General features: G+C 47.8%; 1 protein-coding gene across 2 annotated transcripts; it reads right to left on the bottom strand.

Moving 5' to 3' along the window:
- Positions 1-1,351: 1,351 nt before the first annotated feature.
- Positions 1,352-16,734, bottom strand: KMT5A (lysine methyltransferase 5A). 2 transcript variants are annotated; one of them, XM_081841638.1, is made up of 8 exons: positions 16,596-16,731; positions 12,683-12,801; positions 10,899-11,055; positions 10,319-10,526; positions 8,713-8,800; positions 7,601-7,660; positions 5,183-5,373; positions 1,352-3,713 (listed from the first exon to the last, which is right to left on the bottom strand). In XM_081841638.1, exons 1-8 carry the CDS (start codon positions 16,603-16,605, stop codon positions 3,503-3,505), a joined length of 1,044 nt encoding a protein of 347 aa, XP_081697764.1. In that variant the 5' UTR covers positions 16,606-16,731; the 3' UTR covers positions 1,352-3,502. The 2 variants fall into 2 exon arrangements, 1 of the variants encoding a protein (XP_081697764.1); XR_014151394.1 differs by having other exon boundaries at positions 3,577-3,713; positions 5,096-5,373; positions 16,596-16,734.
- Between the last annotated feature and the right edge of the window lie 2,341 nt (positions 16,735-19,075).

Here is a 19,075-nt window from a genome sequence, read left to right as displayed (position 1 = left end):
CAAATTCATTCTCCCTGACTTGGCTGAATCCATGTTTCATCGCAAGGATAGGGAAACTGTGTCCCACCACCCCCAGCGTGGCTGGCTAAGTGCTCCCTCATCCTTGACGATTTGCCTGCTGGCTGGGGCTGGTGGAAGTCAGAGGCCAGTAACATGTGGAGCAGGTTTCCCTAACCTTATACTCTCCATGCATTTTGAACTAAATTATTCCTGACTGCTGGACACACTCACTGGGGCTGATGGGAGTAGTCGGGAACATCTGGAGGGACACAGGATCCAAAACTCTGGTGTAGGCAGCACCAATGTAGATGGGTCAATTATCTGCCTTGGCCTGAGGCTGTTTTCTTTAAACTTTCTCCCTGCTGTTTTCTTTAAACTTTCAACATATGGAGGACCACAACCACTAGAACACAGTAAGTGCCCTGTAGGCCCATCTACTAGTCCACTGTTTCTTAAACTTGGGTTCCCAACTGTTGGACTACAATTCCCATTATCTCCCTGCCACTGGTCCTGCTAGCTAGGGATTATGGGAGTTTTGTAGTCCAAAAACAGCTGGGGACCCAAGTTTGAGAAACACTGGACCAGTCCGTCATCCTGTTCTCATAGTGGCCTACCAGATGCCTCTGGGAAGCCCGGAAGCAGGACCCAAGAGCTGTAACACTCTCCCCACTTGTGATTCCCAGCAATTGGCATTCAGGGGCCTATGGCCTCCAAAAGAGGATGTAGATCACAACCATTGTGGTAGCAGCCATCTTAACAGATGACTGTCACATCTTGTGGCAGTGAGTTCCATAAGTTAATTTATGCCATGCATGAAGTAGATGTTTTGGAGGCCCAGGGAACTGAACCCTAGTTTCACAAAGAGCAGGGCAGTAATATTTACGACTATGTGTGCTAATCAGGCTGAGCTAAGTGGCAAGATTCTGAATCTGGTTTCATGCTGCAGCCACAGGATTTTAATAGCTTCCCAGTTTACCCAGTGGCAATCACCCCCACCCCCTGCTTCTCATGCTCCGTTTCTACACCATAGTTGTGAGGCCCCCCTGCAGTGTGGCACCCAGTACAGCCAAACTGGTTGTGCTATCCCAAAACTGCCACTGGTGTTCCCACAAGCCCAAATGCTCGCACATGGCAAATAAAATGTCCTCACAGACAACACTCAAAAGCAGCTTTCCCATTCTGTTGCCCTCTAGGTGTTGCGGACTTCAACTCCCATCAGGCTCAACCAGCCAGCCAATGACCAGGGATGATGGGAGTTGTAGTCCAATGACACCCAGTGAGAACATGGTCAGAGACAGCTGGGAAAGGGTGAAGGCAGAACCGCAATGCTGGGTAAAGCAATCAATTCATCATTAATAAATACATTACTTTATTTTCTTATACAGAGAAATATTATTTTGTTCAAGGTGTCTTTTTTAAGCTTTTAAAAATACATTACCAAGTCAGGTCCCATCTCCCTTTGTCCAACCCCACCCCACTTGCTGCTCAAGCATACAACCAGGATGTCACAGTATTCGTGGACATACATACCCCAACTGTCTCCCAGAGCCTTGGATGCAGCCAAGGTCCAAGAGCACTTGGTGCCAGCTTGAGGAGCACAGCCAAAATCAGGAGTGGGAAACCTGATGTGTCCCAGATGTTGCTGGACTTTGCCTCCCAACTGTGGCAGCAAAGATGGCAAGTGATCTGGGGTGATGAAAACTAGATTCCAGCAACATCTGGGGGTCACAGGTTCACCATCCTTGCCTTAAGAGATATACTGCAAGTACCTATTTAATCCCACTAGATCTAATTGGAGGTGTGCCAAGGGTGCCTGTATGTGTGTGTGTGTGTGTGTGTGTGTGTGTGTGTGTGTGTACACCCACCCACCCAGAGAGAGAGAGAGAGAAGAGGAAGTCCACGTTTGGGGACATGGTCCCCAAAGAGCAGTCAATAGTAAATAAATAATCTCATGTTCGCACCAGAACTGATTGATGCTTCCCAGCAGCCAGATTGTTGAAAAAGAGCTTTGTCCAAAGAAGCTTTCATTAAAAAAAAAATCCCCTTAAGCAAAAGTCAGCCATTGATTCTATAAAAAGCATCGAGTTTTCTCCAAGTTATTCTTCTCCCTCTTTTCTATTAGAGAGAGAGAGAGAGAGAGAGAGGAAGTGCAGTTAATTATTAACATTTCGGCTTCACAGTTCTACGTGGATCAAACGCCCTTTATTTAAAATAAATTTAAAATAATAATCCAGCAACCTCAGGAGTGGAGTTCACAGCTCTTTTAAAAAAGAAAAACAGAGGCTGGGTCCCTAAATCCTATGGACCCCTGGCAGCACTGGAGGACTTGGTGGCAGGAAGCCAAACAAGGACAGCTGTGTGGCCATGCCAAGGTGGCAAGAGGCCGCTCACTGGGGCCTAAAACGCAGGAAGAGCTTTTCCTTTCTCTGACTACTTATCCGTGCTGGGTTTAAGACAGGAGGGGAGTCCAGTGGCTCCCTCGGGGTGTTAGTGGACTACAACTCCCATCTTCCCTGAACATTGGTCATTGCTTGGGTTGGGCTGATGGGAGTTGTAGTCCACCAGTGGACCACATGCTCCCCATCCCAGGCTTCAGAGAAGGGTGGCAGACCATATGGTCTATGGTTGTCCAAAGCAGGTGATGACAGACCAACTTCCTTTAGCCAGGAAGGTACATCTAGAAGCAGTAGCTGCATAATCAGTGCCAGAAGGGTTGCATGGACAGTCACTGTGGAAAGGAGAGAGCTTTACTCACCTTTAGCAGAGCATCACATAACCCCTTTGCCCATCTAGTTGCCAACCTAACAGGACTGTATCCAATGCAGCTGTTCTGCTTGTACAACAAAACTTCTCCTTCCTCTCCTCCCCATTTGCAGCCCCCAGGGTTACTGGGACAAGTACATCCCTGCCTAGATTAGACCCAATGTTTGCAGGGATCTGATTTCTGTTACTAGCACCAGAACCCACCTGTGAATTGTGAGAATCCCAGATGAAGTTTGGAAGTGTCTGATGTGCCCCGGAAAAGGCATTCACTGAAGCAGTGACCAAAGAGGAAGGGGAAACAGGTATCTCCCCTGTCCCTGACGTTCACCTGAGATGGTCAACACTCCTCAGATGTTTGCTTTCCTAATATTATCCTTTCCCCGCCCTCCCTCCCTCCCTCGCACGAGCAAAACTGCGACTTCAAAATGAACAAACCTTAGTAAAAGCTGCTTTCTCATCGGTAAAAATTCAGTCCCAAAAATCCCAAGTCAGGAATCACTGATTATTTCTTCTGTTCGTATGCAGATGGGTAGAGGAAGTGAGGATTAGGAAATCCAAATGAGCATAATGAATTAAAATCACCAGGAATTCAGGTTCAAGTCTGCTTGGGGTAGGGCTGGAAGACTTCCACCCTGCAGCGGCCATCTCAAATCACCGTTACAGAGCAGACTTAGGAAGGGGGTCTACCACAAGCGCTGTAAACAAGAGTCCTCTTGGTAAGTCCGTTCCAGGAATCGCGCTAATGTTTCAGCCATGGGTGAGCTTCAAGGGAAGCTTTGCTCCTGTCTCCGTAATCGTACAAGAGTTCTTCGCCGGCTTTAATGTCACGGGAGGCAACCAGAATGAGGTGGGGGGTGCCATCAATGTCATGAAGTTTTGTCTGACAGTTGCCGCATTTGCTGTGATTGATCAGCCTTCCAAGACGGTGGGTCTCTTTTGTGGCATCAACACTAGAGCAGAGAAGAGAAGGAACGCTAAATCAAGAAAGGCACAATTTCTCTAGCAAAGCCTTGGGGTCCCTAGATGTTGTTGGACTGCAATTCCCATCATCCCTGAGCGCTCGCCCTGCTAGCTAGGAATGAGGGGAGTTGTAGCCCAACAACCTCTGTTGGTCCAAGGTTGGGAAAAGCAGCTCTAGGCCAATGGTTCTCAAACTTGTTTGGAATAAAAATTTGTTCATGCCACACTGATTTTTTTATTGATAAGAAATACACTGGAAAAGAAAATGAAAAATTCATAGCAGTGCTTGATTTATGACATAGAACACAACTACTTTATACTGTGATCTTGGGATATCCAGAAAGTATAGAACAATGCAGCTACATAAGAACATGAAACATTCCCAAAAATAATTATTAACAAGCCTCTTAAATATGTACCTTAAGTATGTACACAAACACAATGAGAGGTGTAAGTTTGCTTTTTCCAGGTAATCTCATCTATATTAGGTTGTAATTTGAAACAAACAGACTCTCATTTCATCAACACAAAGAAGCCTCTCTCTTTTCTGATCTTCCATATTTGTCAGAGTTGAAAATCCCTGTTCACAACAATATGTCATGGAGAACTGTAGAGTAGCCAATGCTCTTGAAGAAAAGCGTGAGTACTGTTCCTGGTTGTGTATCCAAAAGAAATTATTACTATACTATACTATACTATACTATACTATACTATACTATACTATACTATACTATACTATACTATACTATACTATACTATACTACACTACACTACACTACACTATACTACACTACACTATACTACACTATACTACACTATACTACACTATACTACACTACACTACACTACACTACACTACACTACACTACACTACACTACACTACACTACACTACACTACACTATGGTGAAATGTTTAAATGTTTAAATTGTCCTTGAATCTTTCCACCACACTTGCCTCACCCTTTGAGAACCAGTGCTCTAGCACACTGGTGGGAAAGTCTGTAGCCTTCTGTATGACATTGGAACACAACACCCATCAGCCCTGGTCCTTTGGGGCTGAAGGGAATTGGAGTCCCACAATGTCGGGTGCACCATGTCTCCCATCCTGGCTCTGTGTCATGGGAGTCATAGGCAGAAAAAGCTTCCAAACTACTCTAACATGGCCTGATTTTCAGTAAATATTTTGCCAGGATAAGAGGGAAATATGCCCCTTCCATTTAGGAACCCTCCCCCCATATCTCCAAGCCAAGGAAAACCCCAAGTGCGAAGCTGTCTGAAGCAACATTACCTCACCCTCCAAATTAGAGGTAGGGACTCTGTGGCCTTCCCAATGTTGTTGGACTACAACTCTCATCATCCATGACCACTGACCTACTGGCTGGGGCTGATGGGAGTTGAAGTCCACAGGCTCCCCAGCCCTGATGTAAGATGCATCTTCGCAGAAGGAGTGGAGCTCACCAGTATGTTTTTCTCAAGTACTGGAAGTAGTACATATAGCAGCCAGTGGAAGGGTCTTGGGCATATACAGCTTCTCGTTTCTTGGCATCCGTGATCTCAATGAGGTCCCCGTGATATTCAACCACAAACTCCCCTCGTTTAAAATGCTTGGTTGCAATGACCCCTCGCCCTTTACCATCAATGAAGTCAATCTGCAGAGAAGAAGACGACATGTTAACCTACCCGCAGGCCAGGGACTGCAGCTGTAGCTATGGACTTGTGGGTCTCCAGTGGGATCTCCCCCATTCTATCTTTGAGGAGCCAATCCCTGTTAACATATTTTGCACTGCTTCTGAGACCTCCCAAATTTCTAAAATAGATTACTGCCTAAAAAATCAAACACCCCAAAGCTCTGTGGGGAACCGGCTGCCCTCCAATTGTTGCTGGACTGCAACTCCCATCATTCCCAGCCACTGGCTGTGCTAGCTAAGCCTGATGGGAGCAGGAGTCCAGTGACATCTGAAGGGCACCAAGTTGGTTACCTTGGGGTCAGATTTCCCTTTCTTTTGGAGAAGAGGTCCAGGGACTCTGGCCCTAACAGCACCATATATTTAAAGCACTATGATGCTGTTTTACATAGTCATGGCTTACCCAAAGACTCCTGGGAGCTGTAGTTTGTTAAGGGTGCTGAGCATTATACAGTGGTGCCTCGCAAGACGAAATTAATCCGTTCCGCGATTCTCTTCGTCTAGCCGTTTTTTCGTCTTGCGAAGCAAGCCCATTGACGGATTAGCGGCTTAGCGCTATTAGCGGCTTAGCGGCTTTTAGCGGCTTAGTGGATCAGCTGATAAGCAGCTTAGCGGCTTAGAAAAGGGGGGGGGAGGAAAAAAACCCCCGCAGGAACTCGCAAGACATTTTCATCTTGCGAAGCAAGCCCATACGGAAATTTGTTTTGCGAAGCGCCTCCAAAACGGAAAACCCTTTCGTCTAGTGGGTTTTCCGTCTTGCGAGGCGTTCGTCTTGCGGGGCACCACTGTAAGGAGACACACATATACACACAGACCCCATTTGCCCTCACAAGAGCTAAAATTCTCATAGTGGTTTAACAGCCAATATTTCTTCCTAGGGAATTCTGGGAACTGCAACTCTGTGAGGGGAATGAGGGTCTCCTAATGACTCTCAGCACCAGGGCAAGGTGGGGCGACTGTCTTGGACAGCAGGAGCCACAGGGGCAGCAGTTCCGGCCTCCAAGGAACCCATTGCCTGCTGCAGCTGCCACAGTGGCAGCAATGGCTGTGGTGCCCTCCTTGGAGACTGGAACTTCCACCTCCTTGGCAACACCCCCCCCCCCCATGGCAAACAGGCGAATAGAAGGTGCGGCCAGTCTCTTCCCACCTTCCTTCCCAATGTAGATCTTCATCCCCCCTCGTTCCAGATGTAGATCTTCATCCCCCCCCCCTCTTCCCTGGCAGGGTGTGTTGCCATTTTGTGGCTTGCCTCAGGTGCCAAAAAGTCTTGGCCCAGCCTTGTTCAACCACCATTCCCTGGATTCTCTGAGGGAAGTTTAAGGGGTGGAACACTGCTTTAAATATGCACTGCTGGTGGGGCCTCCAAATCAGAAGCAGAACCGCACACGGGGAAGGCCCCAGAAGCCAAGGGCTTCGCCCTGCTGTCCTCAGAAGATTTCACCACAGAGCCCTCGGCGCAACCAGAGCTTCCCCTGCCCTGTCAGAGTAAAAGGCTGCTGGAGCAGGCTGGGGCCCTTTAACAGAAAGCAGAGTTTGTGGCTGGGACAGAACTGCTGCCTCTGTGTGGGGCTCCAAGGCAGACCGCTGCAACACCCTATTTCCGCTCTCTTGTTGCAGCCGGCCTGAACCCAGCACAGACCAGCTGCTACCTCACTGGAGGTCAGAGGAGGACAGAATTATGATTATTTGTATTTATTAAATTTGTTAGCTGCTTTATATTGGTCAAGGCAACAACAACAAAAAACCTTTAAAAATCTTTACATTACAATATTACAATAATCTGTTGTAATACTACAAACAACTAAAAATAAATACCTCCCACTTGGGGTGGGGTTACCTTAAAAATATCCTACCCAGTACCCCTGCTGTATACTAATAGCTAACTCACTCTCCACAGGGGAATCCCAGCGTTGCCAAAATGGCACCTGGTGGACTGGAACCTGGTGGAACTCCTGGACTTGCAACGGTGCTGCTTGGCACTGATGGGAGTTGTCACCCAAACGGGTTGGGGAAGGCTGCCCCAAGGCAGGAATGGGGAACCTGTAGCTTTTTAGTAGCTGCTGGGCTACAGCCTCATCACTCCTGCTCATTGGTCATGCTAGCTGGGGCTGATGGGAACCATAGTTCACCCACGCCTGCCCTTGGAAGACCACCACTGCCAGCAGCAGTGCCATGATACTGTTGCCGTTACCTGCATGCCATCTTCTTTGCCGCTCTCTATTAAGTCATCTATCCGTTTTTTCTCCTCTATCTGAAAAGAGATCAAGAAACATAGCAATGCTACTTGGAAACACTACCTTTAGAAGAATGAGCCTAGGGCTGTGATCCCATGCACTCTTTCAAGGGAGGAAGCACTGCTGGGCTCCATGGGGCTTACTGCTGAGTAGACATGCAAAGTGTGCACAGGATCACTGCCTAAGTGCTATTATTTTGAAAGTTCCTGAAGGCTTACTCTCAAGCAAACATGATGAGGGATACAGCATTTATGCAAAAGGGCTGGGCTGCAATCCTAACACACAACCACACACTTACTAGGAGGTCGAACTGATCACAGTGAGACTTGTTTCCCTGTAAATGCACATAGGATTGCTACTGCATAACGATAAAATAAAATCTCCCATTTCATATAAGCATTCCACAGCCCTTATTTTGTGTAAATTCAGGAATATAAGTACGATACACACACGGAAGCAAAAGTCTCGGCTTTGTTATATGCATGAAGTGGCAAAAGGCTTCTCAAACAAACAAAACTTAAAATCAAAAGTCTGAGACCACTAAAATTTGTAATGCAGGATCAGTAATCTTGGGGTCCGGCTCATGTGCCCACTGGGTGAAACTGACGACACTAAAAAAAATTTTTTTTAATGACTGCACTGGTGAACACATGAGACAGGGCTTTCCCAGTGGTGGCCCTTAAGTTGTATACCTCTCTTACTGTTATCATTTGTTTGGCCCTGTCAGGTTCCGGCATTCAAAGGAGGCCTAAAACCATACAATTTTCTACTATTGCCTTTAAGAGAACACTGATGATCTAACTCAGCACCCCCCATGTATCTGTAACTTAAGTTACTCTCTGTTTGTTGCTTTGCTAGGCTTTGCTTGGCCCCCAAAAGTGACTAAATAAGCAAGTGGAATTAAAAGAAAACAAAACCAGAAACAAGTTGGGAGAACTGGGCTGTCCGATGGGGCAGTCATTCCCATGGCACCCTTTGCAAGAGTTTTCACAGCTCCTTGGTGGAATATCTGTCCCCAAGGGGTATCTGGCAAAGTTGTTTGAAGAGGCACCACAAGAGAAGACAGTACCTGTAATTCTTTTTTGCTCTTCCGGGAGCTTCTTCTAACAGGGAAATAATCTGTGACCTTTCGGTTCTGCTGCGTTTTCCCTTGGGCTCTGAGAGAGATGGAGAAAGCCACATGAACGCCCAGGGGCTCCCCCACTCTCCTCTTAAATCAGCCTCGCATCTCCCAGGACAAGGCATCTCTGCGCTTAGTACGCCTATGAGGTTGCCACATCCCCATTCTGCTTGGGAAAGAGCTCAGTGTCCCCTCAAAGCTCTGCATCCTTTTGGCTTGGAGATGGGGGGGGGCTGAGGCTTTTCAGAGGCTGCTGGACTCCCAACACCCCTGACCTTTGGCCAAGCCAACTGCGGCTGATGGGACTCCAACAACATCCAGCAACCACAGATCCCCAAGCCCTACATTATACCGTAGCAACACCCAAAATCACCTTGCAATTGAAATCACCGCTTATACAGTCAGTTTATGTGATCAATTTTTAAATGTCCAACCTCTTTCCTGTGATTTAGCTGTGATTCGTACATTGCAGGAGGTTGGACTGGATGACCCTTGAGGTCCCCTTCCAACTCTATAACTCTATGATTTTCCTCTTCCTCTTGTGTGTCCTTTTCATCCTCTTCATTTTATGATAATTGGTTATTCCCACTAGGTGTAATTATTGCTATGCTTGGGAGTACAGGCAACCCTCGTTTTGCACGGGGATTACATTCTGGGTCATCATGTGCGTCGGCAGAGCATGCATAAACCCACCCCACCCCCCTTTTCTGCCACTTCTAGGTTTGTGGTGATGAACGTGAGCACAGTTGCGTGTTCTCAGAACGCATGCAAAGCGGGAGTTGCATGTACAGTATTATTTTTTTACTGCTTACAGACTGCACTCTAGTGGCACCTACTGACAATAAGCAGGCCCTAGGCTTCAGCCTACTTAAGGTAAAGGTAAAGGGACCCCTGAACATTAGGTCCAGCTGCAAACGACTCTGGGGTTGCGGCGCTCATCTTGCTTTATTGGCCGAGGGAGCCGGAGTACAGCTTCTGGGTCATGTGGCCAGCATGACTAAGCCACTTCTGGCGAACCAGAGCAGTGCATGGAAATGCCGTTTACCTTCCTGCCGGAGTGGTACCTATTTATCTACTTGCACTTTGATGTGCTTTTGAACTGCTAGGTGGGCAGGAGCAGGGACCGAACAACGGGAGCTCACCCCGTCATGGGGATTCAAACCACCAACCTTCTGATTGGCAAGCCCTAGGCTCTGTGGTTTAGACCACAGCGCCACCCACGTCCCTAAGCAGGCATTAGCCCCATTTAAAAAGTGACAGCTTTATTAAGCGAAGAAAAGCCATTCTATCAGGCTACAAGAAAGGAAGAAAAACGGGACTGCAGGGTCTTGCCATCAGCCCTGCTGAGAGACCAGCAACTTATGGTCCTCCTCTCTTCAAATTATTTTCCATTCCAGCTGGATATTACAAGAACTCCAAAACTAAGAACAATGCTCGCTTTCCCCCACTCCTCCCTCAACCTCTGCTCTTCCTTTTGTGTCATGACTTTCAGATTGTAAGCCTGAAAGCTGCCTTATCAGTTGTATTCCAAAGCCACCCTTGGAGCCACACTTACTTTCTCTTGGAGCCAGGTTTGGTCTTGCTACCTTTCTTCGGGGCTTCCTTTCTGTTTGCTGCATCAGCGGGCTCTGGAGGCAGGGCTTTTGGAGGCTGTGGGGCTTCAGGTTTGGGACTAGAGAAGGAGGCTGGAGATTCACACTCTTTGCTGTTCTGGTCCTCAGATTTCATAGTGTTGTCGGCTGCATTGCCAATATTTAGTCTGTCTGCAAATGATGGCCGGGGTGGGGTGGGGGTGCAAATCAACATGAAAGACGGGAGTGCTGTAGTCAGTGAGCTCTGCTTCCCACCCAAACCTTAGTTCCTCTACCGCACACCTCAGAAATCTTCTCTCTCTTTTTGCCCCAAGGGCTGCATTGCCATCTGGGCAACATTCCTCAGGCCACATGCCAGTAATAGAGAAGACCAGAAACCTCATGGTGCTTGTGAAAAAGCCTTTTCCCTCCGAGTGAAATCTAGGCAACGAATTTAAAAAGAAACATGCATGCGCGTGCAAACACACACACACACACACCTTGATCGAAATGGGTTTGGCCCCATTGCCAACCAAGTCGCTAATAACAAAAGCTCATGCTTACCGTCTCCTTTTCTGTAGATTTCATTCCCCATTTTGCTCTGGCATTTTGCCTCATGATGTGTGGCGGAGTTTTCCTCTTGAAGTGGAGGTCGTACAGAAGGAGGTTTGTTTGGACTCATGTAGGTATAGATTTTGGACTGGCAACTAAATATGTTCTCCTAAAATGAAACAGTCAACATATTCTAGTATGCAGGGACATGGGTTCTCTTGGCATATTTTTGTGCTTCTTAAAAATGCAGCTCTAGAATTGTGGTGGATAATGCCAGCTTTCTTTTGGGGGCGGGTGGGCGGGGCAGAGTGGGGAACTCACCAAGTTTCTAGCCCCTGAAGCTGAGGTTTACAACTGTGTGTACAATTCCCAATAAAATATCAGGATGCAACACTGGAAGAGAGAAACATGACTAGGATTCTTAGTGGCAGTGCACATGCATACAGTCATAGCATACTGACAGGGCAGTAACTGCTACTGGACTCAATGTGAATTTTTTCCACGTCATGAATAGGACTGAGCACATAAGAAAAGCCCTGCTGGGTCAAACCAAAGACTGAATCCTGTCCAGAATCCTGCCACTCCCAGTGGCTAACCAGGAAGCCTACAACTGAGGCAGGAAGGCAACAAGCCTCTCCTGTCACACTCAGGGCTATACAGCTGCTGACCTGCCCTGGTACCTTTTGGTGAAGGGGAGGTAATAATCTAGTAACACTAACAATCTGCAAACTGGAGAAAATATCAGGGGCTCTACCCAGACACAACTAAGGGCACACCACATCCTACTCTACTAGGGAGAATAGAAGGGGGAGCCTCTGGGGACACCACAGTGGTAACTCCTGCCTTAGGGAGCAATGCCCCCAAAAACGTTGGGGATTTGTTTCCAAGTAAATATTACACTTTCAAAATGGTACAAGGGACCAACAGTTCTATCCCTGGAGAAAAGGTCTAATTTTGTACAGCATTTAGCTTTTGAAGCACTTTAGAAATAACAATAACAGTAGTCATAATGAAAGTAGCAGCAAGCAGAGGGGGGTGAGGAGAAAGGGGGGGGGGAAATGTCTCATTTTAAGACCTAGTGCTCTATTTCTGAGTTTGGAGCAAGGAGGCAGGGGCTCAAATCCTTGCTCAGCAATGTACTCACATGCTGGCCTTGGTTAGCCAGTTCCTTTCTGGCCTCATCTATAAAATGGGGATTGATGCAACTCTGCTTGATCAGAGTTGCCCTGGGTGAACAGCATACACAGTCTGGACTATAAAATACTCTTCGTGGGGGGGGGGGCAAGCCCATAAAAGGCTACCATCCAGATCTGTACCCCAACTCATTTTTAAAGTTCCTGAGAAGTCCAGGGGCTCTCGCCCCCTACTTTAAAAGGCTCTTTTTCAAAACAGGATCTTGAGTTGCCATTTCCAAGCTTCCGACTTGGTGGGACCCGAAGATGAGCAAAAAGGCGAAGGCGGGGAGGATCACGGACCGCGCCCCGCCAGCAGCAGCAGCAGCAGCAGCAAAGGCCCTCGCGGGGGCGGGTGACCGGGGGGGGGGGGGGAGCCCCGGGCGCGGCGTCCCCGGCTGCGCCTCCGAGCCCACCAGCCGGGCGCGCCGGGCGGCGCCAGAGGCCTTTTCCGCCGCGCTGCGCCCAGGGCGCGCTGGAGAGGCCGAGCAGCCTCGCCGTCTCCTTTTGGCAGCTGCGGGGCAGGCGAGCGAGAGCGCGTGGGTCCCTGCGGGGAAAGGGCAGGGGGAAGATCCGAGGCTGGGGGCGAGGAAGGGAAGCCGCGATCCCCCCCGCCCGGCTTACCCCGTTCATCCTGGGCCGGCTGGCGCCCCGCTTCTCGGCGCTCTCGGCCACCACCTCCGCGCCGCCGTCGGCTCTGCCCTCTCGGGGTCGGGACATCTTCCTCCTCCTCCTCCTCCGGCCTGCGGGTGGAGCGGGGTCGGGGGGCGGGAAGAGGCCGGGCAAAGGCGGCGGTCAGAGCGCGGCGCCGGCTCATCCCCGGAGCCCCCGGCGCGCAAGAGGAGCCGCCGCCGCCGCCGCCGCCGCCCCGCTTCCCCCCACCGCCATGTTTCAAGGGCTGGCCAGGCTCCTTCCCGGCCACCAGGTGGAGCCGCGGCAGGCAGCTCAGCTCCGTCCCCCCCGCCGACCCCACGGATTAGCCTCCGCCGCCCCCGATTCCGTCGGCCAGCCTTCAAGCTCCGGCACAGACCAAATCGCCATTCATCCCAGTCTCCCGCAAAAGCCTTTCTCCCTTGGATTTTCCGCCCCTCCCGCACATGCAGCCTAATTAAGCCCCCTCCCCAAACAGCGGCCCTGATATGCACTGAGCATAACCTACCCCACTTCCAGACCCCCAGATATAGTTTCCAGCCTCTTCAAACACACATAATGCTTCTTGACTTTCCCAAGTTACCATTCCTTCCTTCCTGGTATTTATGACAGCGCTTGATCCATAGCATGGCTTTCCCCCGGCGCCCCCAAAATAGCCCACCTGCTGCTACCGCTCAGCCTCCCCCTTCACCCCTAGAGCTCACACCTTTGTATTAGGACTTCAGATTCTTTAATAATGGTGCTGCAGGAAGACATTGAAGAGGCACTGACACCAACAAACACGACTTGTTGGATTTCTGCACAAGAACCTGCAATTGTATGCATCCCACGATAGCTTTTTTAAAAGCTTTTTTCTTATTCCACAGGGAGCCCCAGACCCCTTACAAAGTAGAAACCCTCCTCTCCAGAGAGTTCTGCTGTCATCTGCACTTTATATGCCAAATAACTCTCTGCCCTGCCTCTGTACCTAAACATGCTCCACAGCCTATAGACTGAAATATTGTGGCAGGGAAACAGAATAATTGCAAAACAACCAAGTCATAAATACAGGCAGCCTCAGACATCTGACATTTATCTGTGCATATTCACTGTGTTCAGTTTTGCACTACAATTCACATTATTTATGACTGTTGGCCATACAGACTGTGGCTGATGGGAGTTGTAGTCAAAAACACCTGGAGGGTGCGAAGCTGAAGGATCCTTGGTGTGTAGGATCACAAGTTTATTGGTGCATAGCTGTCAACGTTTCCCTTTTTTTAAAAGCGAAATTCCCTTATTCCAAATAGGATTCCTCGCAAGAAAATTGAAAAGTTGACAGCTATGTATTTGTGCGATGTCCTAGTCATGGAATAGCTCCAGTCATAGAATAGCTCCTTAAGCAAAAGCAAATTGCTTCCTTGGAGGTGGTTGGGCTACAAAATCTGGGACCTCAGACACTCGCCCATGGCTGCAACCTTACAAATATAACCGCCTCAACTCCATATTCCTTCAGATTTCCCAGCACACAGTACCACGGTTCACATCCTCCTATCATTTATGCAGGGTACCCCAGATACTACTTAAGAGTATAAGAGACTGATGGGTCATGTCAGTGTCCCGTCTAGTCCAGCCTCCTGTTCTCACAGTGGCCACCTTCAAGCAGGATCCAAGCCCAAGAGCCTCTCGCCTCCTCCAGTTTCCAGCAACTGGCATTCAGAAGCATTACAGCCTCCAACCATGCAGCAGAGCAGGAACATCATGGCTAGTCGCCACTGGTTGTCTTTTCTTCCAAGAATTTGTCTCATCATCCTCTTTTAAAGACACCCAAGTTGGTGGCCATAACTACCTCCTGTGCAAACAAGTTCCATAGTTTAACTATGCACTGTGTAAATACAGTGGTACCTCGGGTTACATACGCTTCATGTTACATACGCTTCAGGTTACAGACTCCGCTAACCCAGAAATATTACCTCGGGTTAAGAACTTTGCTTCAGGATGAGAGCAGAAATTGTGCTCTTGGCGGTGCAGCAGCAGGAGGAGGCCCCATTAGCTAAAGTGGTGCTTCAGGTTAAGAACAGTTTCAGGTTAAGAACAGACCTCTGGAACGAATTAAGTACTTAACCCAAGGTACCACTGTAGTAGGTACTGTACTTTCCTAGCAGAGGTGTTGCTCCATCTCCTTGATCATTTGGGGTCCCCTTTTCTGAACCTTTTCCAATTCTTCAGCATCCTTTTTGAGGTGATCTCATATTCAATTATGCGTTCCTTACAGTGGCCACTATCACCTGAACTTCTAACCTTAAACAATTTTGGGAGGGAAATGCTAATGTTCTTATTTGTGGCTACACATCTGGAAGTAGCCAAATCTTGGGGTTCTGCACCAAGTTTGTCTGTTGATTCTTGGTACATACATGTTTGGTCAGTTGCCCTGGTTGGGAAATTGACATGCCAGATCAAAGCAGCCAGTGGCAAATTGGATCTTTTATCCTCCGACACTGCTTGGCACCCATTCATCTCTAAAAGATGATGTGATTATCAAATCAGACAACCACATCAAACTCATGGAAACCTTTGGGGAATTTACTGGACTAATGACCTTAATTCACAGTGTAGGCATTCTCTTTGTATTGGCATTAACCTTAAGCTGCCAGATACACTTTCTTCCATGAGAATTAAGCAACTAGCTGCTGTTGCTGTTTTTTTATTTGTCTTTCAAATGTTTGTTGTACAGTATGTGAAAATGCAAATTAAAAAAATACCAAAACAACAACTACAGTTTTCAGAAGGGTGAATTAACGAAACACTGTATTTTATTCTACATGCAAATCTTAATTTCGGAAGCTTCCACAATTTATCGATTCAGATCCTTTTCCTTTATTTTTCTTTTAAAGTGCTTCAAATATTAAACAGCAGACTTCTTTTTGATTTTTTAAAAATTAAAATTATGAAAGCCGTGGATGGGAGGGTTCCCCTTTAGAAGAGGCATTATCTCATATTCAGAAATGATGCCTCTCCTTAGATAGGGCCCTTCAGAACTGTCAGGTAGCTATTTACACAAACTTACAGCACACATCCTAACCATGTTCCAAGTAAGTCCTACTGAATTCACTGGGGCATACTCCCAGCCAGTGGCGTAGCGTGGGTTGTCAGCACCCGGGGCAAGGCAAGTAATTTGCGCCCCCTAACCCATGGATTTGCGCCCCCTAACCCTAACCCCCAGATGTTGTGCCCGGTATGGGCGGCCCCCCTGCACCCCCACGCTACGCCACTGCTCCCAGCTGAATGACATTGAGATTGCAGATTTAATCAATTTTAAAAGCCATGCTGCTAGACAACTGACCCTAGATGCAGGTAACAACCCTGCACAATCCCAACACTCCCCCCTGACCACTGGTCCTGCTAGCTAGGGGTTATGCAGGGACAACGTACATAGCCTCAACAACAGCTGGGGAACCAAGTTTGAGAAACACTGGTATAATTCAACTCCCTTCAGCAACTATCCATTACAGTTACACACTGTAAAAGCTCAAAGGATATCAGAAGAACTGGTAGAATCAGGGCTGAGGGGAAGCCCCACACCTTTTGCTGTTAGATGTGCCATCATCGTCTAAAACTGGGGACCACCATCCCTGGTTCCCGCTTGTCAGGTGCCCCTGGTCCCAACCCCAGGGCAACTTGAATTTTTTCCAGCCACGCACCAAAAATCCCACCTCCCATCCTGCAGCTTAGCTTCCGCTCACTTTTAAAAATCCACTCCACCAAAGGCAGACCCCTCCCCACTTCCCATCTTCGCCTGCTCCCCCAAGCACCCCATCACCTCTGTCCATTTGGGACCCCCCTCCTCCCATATCAAATTCTTCCCGAAACCCCATCCCATAATAGTCCTCCAACCAATGGGGAGGAGTACCTTTGCTCATGGTCGCCAGCAGCAAAGCTCCCAGCCAGCAGCAAACGGGGCAGACGAGAAACAGCCGAGGGGAGCTCCTTTCTCCCCGTTTTGGACAATCCGCAGCAAAGATGCTTTCCCCAACCTCTCAACCGCTTTCAAAAAAATGGATACAGTGGAGTTTCTCCTTGTCCTTCGATTGGTCCGGCTGCCCGCCGCTCACGTTTTCCCGGCCTCTGGTTGGCTACGGCTCCCTTTCTGCACTTGAACCTCAGTACAGCTTCCCGAGGAGGAGTGTTTAAAATTGGCGTTCGGCTGTCGCTGATTGGCGAGCGAGGGGAAGTGCAGGCGCCTGATAGGAGGAGAAGGGTGATAGTTGTCCCTCCTCTCGGCGGGACTAACTCCACGTGTGTGTAACAGTTTCGAGTTATTATGTGTAGCAGGTGGAAGGACCCAGCTGTTGTTGGACTACAACTCCCATTATCTCCCGACCACTTGTCCTGCTAGCTAGGGCTGATGGGACTTGTAGTCCAACAACAGCTGGGGACCCAACTTTGAGAAACGCCGGCATAAGGAAACACGTATCTGATAGAAAGTGCCACAGAGTTCAAGCTGAGGCTTTTCTACAATAAGGGGGCTTAGGGTTGCACCCTAAGGCTGTAAAACAGGTGTGGAATCTGTTGGCTTGCTTGCTCGTTTCATTGTTTGATTGTAAAAAAACCCCTCAAATCGGTTTACAAAAAGATTAAATAATAACACCGAGAAAAAATCACAAACCTACTTTAAAATATGCAAAGGTTAAAATACTGAAACATCTTTAAATTACCCTACCCTTCCCTCATTTTCCCTCCCACAATCTATATTTTCTCATACTGTATCAGGGATACTCCATAAAGGAGAGGGTAAGAGAAAGTCTGGATTGAGGGAGAGGGAAGTGTGGGAAAGCAGTGATATAGGACTTGTCTATGGGACAACATCTTATAGACAAGAAAGAATCAATGGAGGTACAGGGAGCTTTCTACCCACATTAATCAGCAGTATGGGTGAGCCCTAAGTGAATGTCTCTTTCGCCTGACTCCTCTTGGTGCTCGAGTAAAACACAACGCAGACCCCACTGCCTTCTCCCAATATGCAGTGCATAACTACTAAACCACCAATGAGTTTTACTTCTGAGGAGACATGCAACTATGGCGCTGCTGAAGTTGTGAGTATTCTTCACAAGTGAGATTATTCTTTAATAGCTATTAATTATTTAATAGTTGCTTTTTATATAAAAAAGTCTCAAAGTGTCTCAACATAAAATACAAGTTAGAATCCGTTAAAACAATTCAACTAATATTTAAATAAACACAAAACACCTCAAATGTGCATCCTGTAACATAATGGTGTAAACTGGAGTGGAGGTTAGGCTGTATGATGCCTGCATCCCTTCTAATTCCTGAATCTAGCAAGGGTTAAAATCAATTGGAAGATTCCATTGTTGAATTAGCCAGGAAAAGGTCATAGTTATCATCTAAGTATGGAAGTGGCTTTCTGTCAAAGGACAAATGGGTGGGGGTGCTCCCTCGCCTGGCTCCTGTAAGAAAGACAAAACCAGAGTCCTGTGTGAGAAAGAGCTGGGCTAGGAGCAGGCAGAAGCCAGAGTGTGAGAGCCAGGGCTTTTTCTTGCAGCTGGAACTCGCATGAATTCAGTTCCAGCACCTCAGGTAGGGACCATTGCCATTCTAAGAGACTGAGGGAGGTCTTAATGGTGAGTTCCAGCACCAAATTTTCAAGAAAAATAGTGGTGAGAGCCATGTTTGAGTTCTACTTGAATCCAAGGCTGAGAGAAGCAATACATTTATATATATATTGCTTCTCCCAGTATATGTATATGCATAGCTGTCAACATTCCCTTTTTTTTGCGGGAAATTCCCATATTCTAGTGCCGTTTCCCACTGCTTCCCGCTGCTATCCCAGATTGTTAGATATCTCGTAGAATGTCCCCGGGACAGGTGAGGCTACTGATCCCTTATCTTCAAATCTGAAAGTTTACAGCTGTGTGTGTGTGTGTGTGTGTGTGTAAGTATATATATGTATGTTGTTGTTGGTATCTTTCTGTCTCAGAATCATAAAGACAAGAGAGTCTCCACTGTCCCTGGGTGGAAGGAAACCAAACCCTGGGTGAGTGCCTGGAGCCCCTGGCATCTCTCAGTTTGGAGATTGGGATGGTGCGCAACAATATAAGGACAAGTCCACCCCAACCCACTAAAAGATGAGCAGCAGCACAGCTACCAAAGTCCTGTGAGTGAATAAAAATATGCCTAAAATATTGAAGAATGCTCTACACCACAGAAAATGAAAACACTGAGAACTGGCAGCAGGAAGATTTATTTCAGAAATGGAAAAGGACTTCCAGATCCAGTCTTAACCTTTTTTCCATAGCAGTCAGTGCATTTAAAACACATGGCTTTCCCCCAAGGATCCTGGGAACTGTAGTTTGTTAAGGGTGGTGGAAATTG

Source organism: Podarcis erhardii (genome assembly GCF_964252035.2).
Source record: "Podarcis erhardii genome assembly, chromosome: 15".
Taxonomy (NCBI): Eukaryota; Metazoa; Chordata; class Lepidosauria; order Squamata; family Lacertidae; genus Podarcis; species Podarcis erhardii.
This window is presented reverse-complemented; position numbering and strand designations above follow the sequence as displayed.

Bases quoted from the DNA above. Each gene is read 5' to 3' on its own strand.
- KMT5A (XM_081841638.1), bottom strand. The intron at 11,056-12,682 runs GTAAGCCGGGCG...GTTTCATTTTAG, and splicing joins GCCGGCCCAGGATGAACGGG to GAGAACATATTTAGTTGCCA. The intron at 8,801-10,318 runs GTAAGTGTGGCT...CATCTCTCTCAG, and splicing joins AAACCTGGCTCCAAGAGAAA to AGCCCAAGGGAAAACGCAGC.